The sequence below is a fragment of the Bactrocera latifrons genome, unplaced genomic scaffold (assembly GCF_001853355.1).
Source record: "Bactrocera latifrons isolate USDA-ARS-PBARC rearing strain unplaced genomic scaffold, ASM185335v1 scaffold_170, whole genome shotgun sequence".
NCBI lineage: Eukaryota > Metazoa > Arthropoda > Insecta > Diptera > Tephritidae > Bactrocera > Bactrocera latifrons.
The window spans coordinates 583,540-587,472 of record NW_017535186.1 but is presented as its reverse complement, the minus strand read 5'-3'; the positions used below and the strand labels follow the sequence as shown (position 1 = coordinate 587,472).

The window sequence follows — 3,933 nt, the reverse complement described above, 5'->3', positions numbered from 1 at the left end:
AACAAAGAAAACGAAACTTGTTATAATGCGAAGCAACAACAAAAACCTAAATTTAACTAATCTCTTATACACATCTAGATGTGTATAAGAGACAGGTATTATATATATATATATATATATAAAATATAGAACTTATTTCGTAATTATGGCACATTTACTGCTTTAACATCTTAGTTTTGTTTTTTTGACATACAGATAAAGAGCAACACCTGCAAGACAAAGTAAATTTATAATTAAAATTACCAACTAATTTAAACTACTTTGTGCTGTATTAAAGTATTGAGAATACTTACTAATTGTCAATATAATTATAATTTAGGTTTAAATAGGGTTTATTCTGTTGTTCGTTTCTCGATAGCAAAATTGTCCAAAAGTTTTGAAGTGATTTACCTATATTAATTGCGTATTTATTTTTTTATGGTTATATACTTTCATCTTATATAGGCATATTCATGATGAAATGATAATAAGGCGGTGTTCATCTTTGCGTTTGATTGTGGTGATCTATAACTTGCCCAATTGTGCAAATCCATTTGACTGTTTGTGCACAAAATTTGTGCAAGGTAAACAAAATGGAACGAAATTATAATAATAAATAAAGCCTTACTTCGAACAAGTGCGCTTGCGTGTTTGCAATCTGTAAGCGTTGAGCTGCTAAATCGTTGAGTGTGAGGCATTTGATAGACACAAAAGTTGCTCTGAAACGAGAGATATTCGTAAACGCAAATAAAGAAAACAAAATACATATAAATAGGGTGCTGATGCTGCTGCGGCTCCTTGGCGATCGTAACGTTGCCTCTCGTAGGTGTCTTACGTAATATATTACGACGTGATTTATGAACGATTTTTATCAGTAAATACGTAACGACTAAATATACATACATATACATGTAATATGTAACGATATTTGCAACACCATTCTGCCTACTAGCGCCACTACTACCACAACACAGCTATTTAAACATTAAACTACTACTGCTACTGCTCTTCTATGAACTGTGTTCAATGCTCAGGGAAGAACCAAATATATCTTGATAATTTTGTTTGTTGAGTTTGTTTTTGGAATTGACAGTTTTTCTTATTCAATAATTACTGTACTCAAGTTTAAGCTATTTTGAAAATAATCACCAACGCTGCAGCAGTTTGTTCCATTTAAAAAAACGTTAAATAATAAATAAATCAATTTTTAAACATAAAACCTTTTAACTTACAATTTATAAATTTAGTTTGCAAATAAAACTTTGTTCAACATTTTCACATTATAAAAAAATTTCATGCACATATAGCAATCCAGTTCTGCATTTGCCTGGATATAAATTCAAAATAATATATATATATATACATATATAAAGCGATTTTCGTACTAAGTAAATTTTAGCAATCCTTAGAGGCAATTTTATAGTCGGATTTGCAAAATACATTCTTTGTTTATGATGGCCAAACAATTAGATAGTGCTTCGTTTTGTTCACTTGTCGTTCCTATTGACGATTGTATTACTTTAGCAAAAGCAGTTCCAGCTAACAATTTATTGTACAGTTGTTAATATATTTCAATATTATTACTATTATTATTTCATTCTAATTGATTTAGTAATTCGACAAACTATGCATTGTGTGTATTATATTTCGAACTAAAAGTTGATTTTGTGCAAATTTGTATTTAATTTAAACAATTGCAATTTGGTTTTGTAATTTTAAATGTGATTAATATTAGACATATGTACACATGTACATGTGCGCGACGATAAGTGCAGGGGAGTGAGCCATAAAAAGAACTTTTGCAAATAATTTGTTTTTTTGTTTTTTTTTTTGCTTTGATGCGATATAATTAATATGCAATATTTTTTTGTTTTAATAGTTGTCAGACCTAAAAGTTGACAACAAGTTATAAACAAGCAATGAGAATAAAAATTTTACGGTCATTATGAGTGTAACCACTTTTAAAATATCTTCTGCCTACTCCTGCTTTTATTAATAAATATATATGTATATCTAGATAAATATTAAATTAAATACCTTTATTAAACAAACAAAAATATAATTTAATTGCTCATGAGTAAAAACTTCACAATGATTTTAGAATTTAGATAATTTCGTTGTATGAATTTTCGCAAGCAGTAAAAAACTTCCAAATTTATCGCCTTTAATTAATTTTAGAGGAAATGTACTAATACTAAACAGAAAGAAGTATGTACTTCCCAAAAATAAATTTCAATAAATTTACTTAAGACTGAGCAAAAAAAGGAAGAGGAGAGTGAAATTTTAGAGAGTCTCGAATACAACTATAAAGAATTAGGTGCTATCGACCATTTAAAATTATTTATTTATTAAAAAAAATAAAAATAAGAATCACGATTTCAAAGATAAATATAATTTCATCCAGACACATTGAAAAARTAAATATTTTATTGAAATGCAAGTCTGAAGGCTTCACAACTTATCTTAATTATGAGAATTAGCAAAAAATAATTGCATATAAACTGCAAAGCTACTTCAGTGAAGTATTTGCATTAAAAAGTTATTCCAAGTGTCCTTTACATGTGTATGAGCACTCAATTCTGTAACAAAAAAATTGAAAAGTTAAGCAAAGTTTACATTTTATAACACGAAATTAAAATGTTATAGGCTCTAGGCGCTAGCAATCAGTGTATGCTCTTTTTGAAAATCAACATTATTACTTTTTTCTTCTAAATACAATAAAAATTCAATATACATATATTTTCTCCACGCCATAAATATGCAATTCAAAGGCTAACTGTTGCTGAGGTCTATCGCAAGCGTTTTTTGATTTATTTTTCACGATTTACTTGAGTAAAGGTTGCCGTTTTTGGTTGAGTCACTTACAGTGARCGTGTGTCCGTGTATAGTGTAAATTAGCAGGAACTGTCTTTTACTTCTGCAGTGTCCTCCTTCAGCGTTTTTACCGCCTAGTAGTGTGTCTTTATAGTTTATTGTTTCTTCTGCTAATTTGTTACAACTTCAATTTGTTTTTTTTTTTTTCATTAAAAACTTGTTTTCGTTAATAATTTCGTTCATTTTGATATACATTTATATATGTTTTAACGTATATAATTGTATTTGATTTCATTAACCATTAAATTACTGTTGTCGATTTTTTAATTAATTCTCGTTGTACATTTGCCGAATTTTTTAAGTGCGTTTTAGATTTATTTATTTGAGTTACATATTGTTACGTTTGATTTCATTTTGCAGCCAATTGTGCTTGTGCGTTACATAATTTTATTGATTTAATGAAAAACAATAAAATTTAATATATTGGTGCTAAATGAATATTAATTTAAAAAAAAATGTAAACGATTTGAAAATTTGGTTTCGTTACATCACATAATCGACGTTCAAAAATCTGCTGTGTTTTTAAAAAAGTATTCGTATGTTCGTATATTTTTCAAATATTGTATTAGTTGTTATATTTTTAAGAGCTTTTCCTATTAATATTTTAGTGATCTTTTTTTTTTTAAGTTATCCGTTATTAAAGTCAAAAAATTAAAAAAAATTAAATTGTTTCAAGAGTTTGTTTGTTAAAGAAGCTAAAGCATTTTTTCTAAAACGTTTTGTATTGTATTGAGCTGCCTTGAAATGTTTTCACGTTTAGAAATGCAATTGAATTTTATTTTTTCGTTTTTTCTCTCCTTGTTTCGTTTTTTGCTTTCACCACGTTTTCATATCTACAGGGTGAATGTGTCGTGCTAAGGGATCGAAAACTGAATATAGCTCCAGCTATCAAGAAACAAGTGAGTATGCCGAATATGTTCACATATATACAAGTATTAATCATTACATAGAATTTATTTATAACTTTGTTTATTTTGTAAAAAAAAGTTAAATGTGGATCTAAACTTATATATTATAAATTTATTATGTTTCGCCTAAACGTAGGCAACCACTTCACGAAAGTCGAATAGTAAAATATAA

General features: G+C 27.5%; 1 protein-coding gene across 1 annotated transcript in view; it reads left to right on the top strand.

Annotated features, from left to right (window-relative positions):
- LOC108966852 (protein boule) overlaps nucleotides 1–3,933 on the top strand; it is a gene marked incomplete in the record, with an annotated part of 16,685 nt that overhangs the window by 10,481 nt on the left and 2,271 nt on the right. Inside the window, 1 exon segment of the mRNA XM_018929965.1 lies at nucleotides 3,693–3,752. Coding sequence (XP_018785510.1) covers nucleotides 3,693–3,752 — 60 coding nt within the window.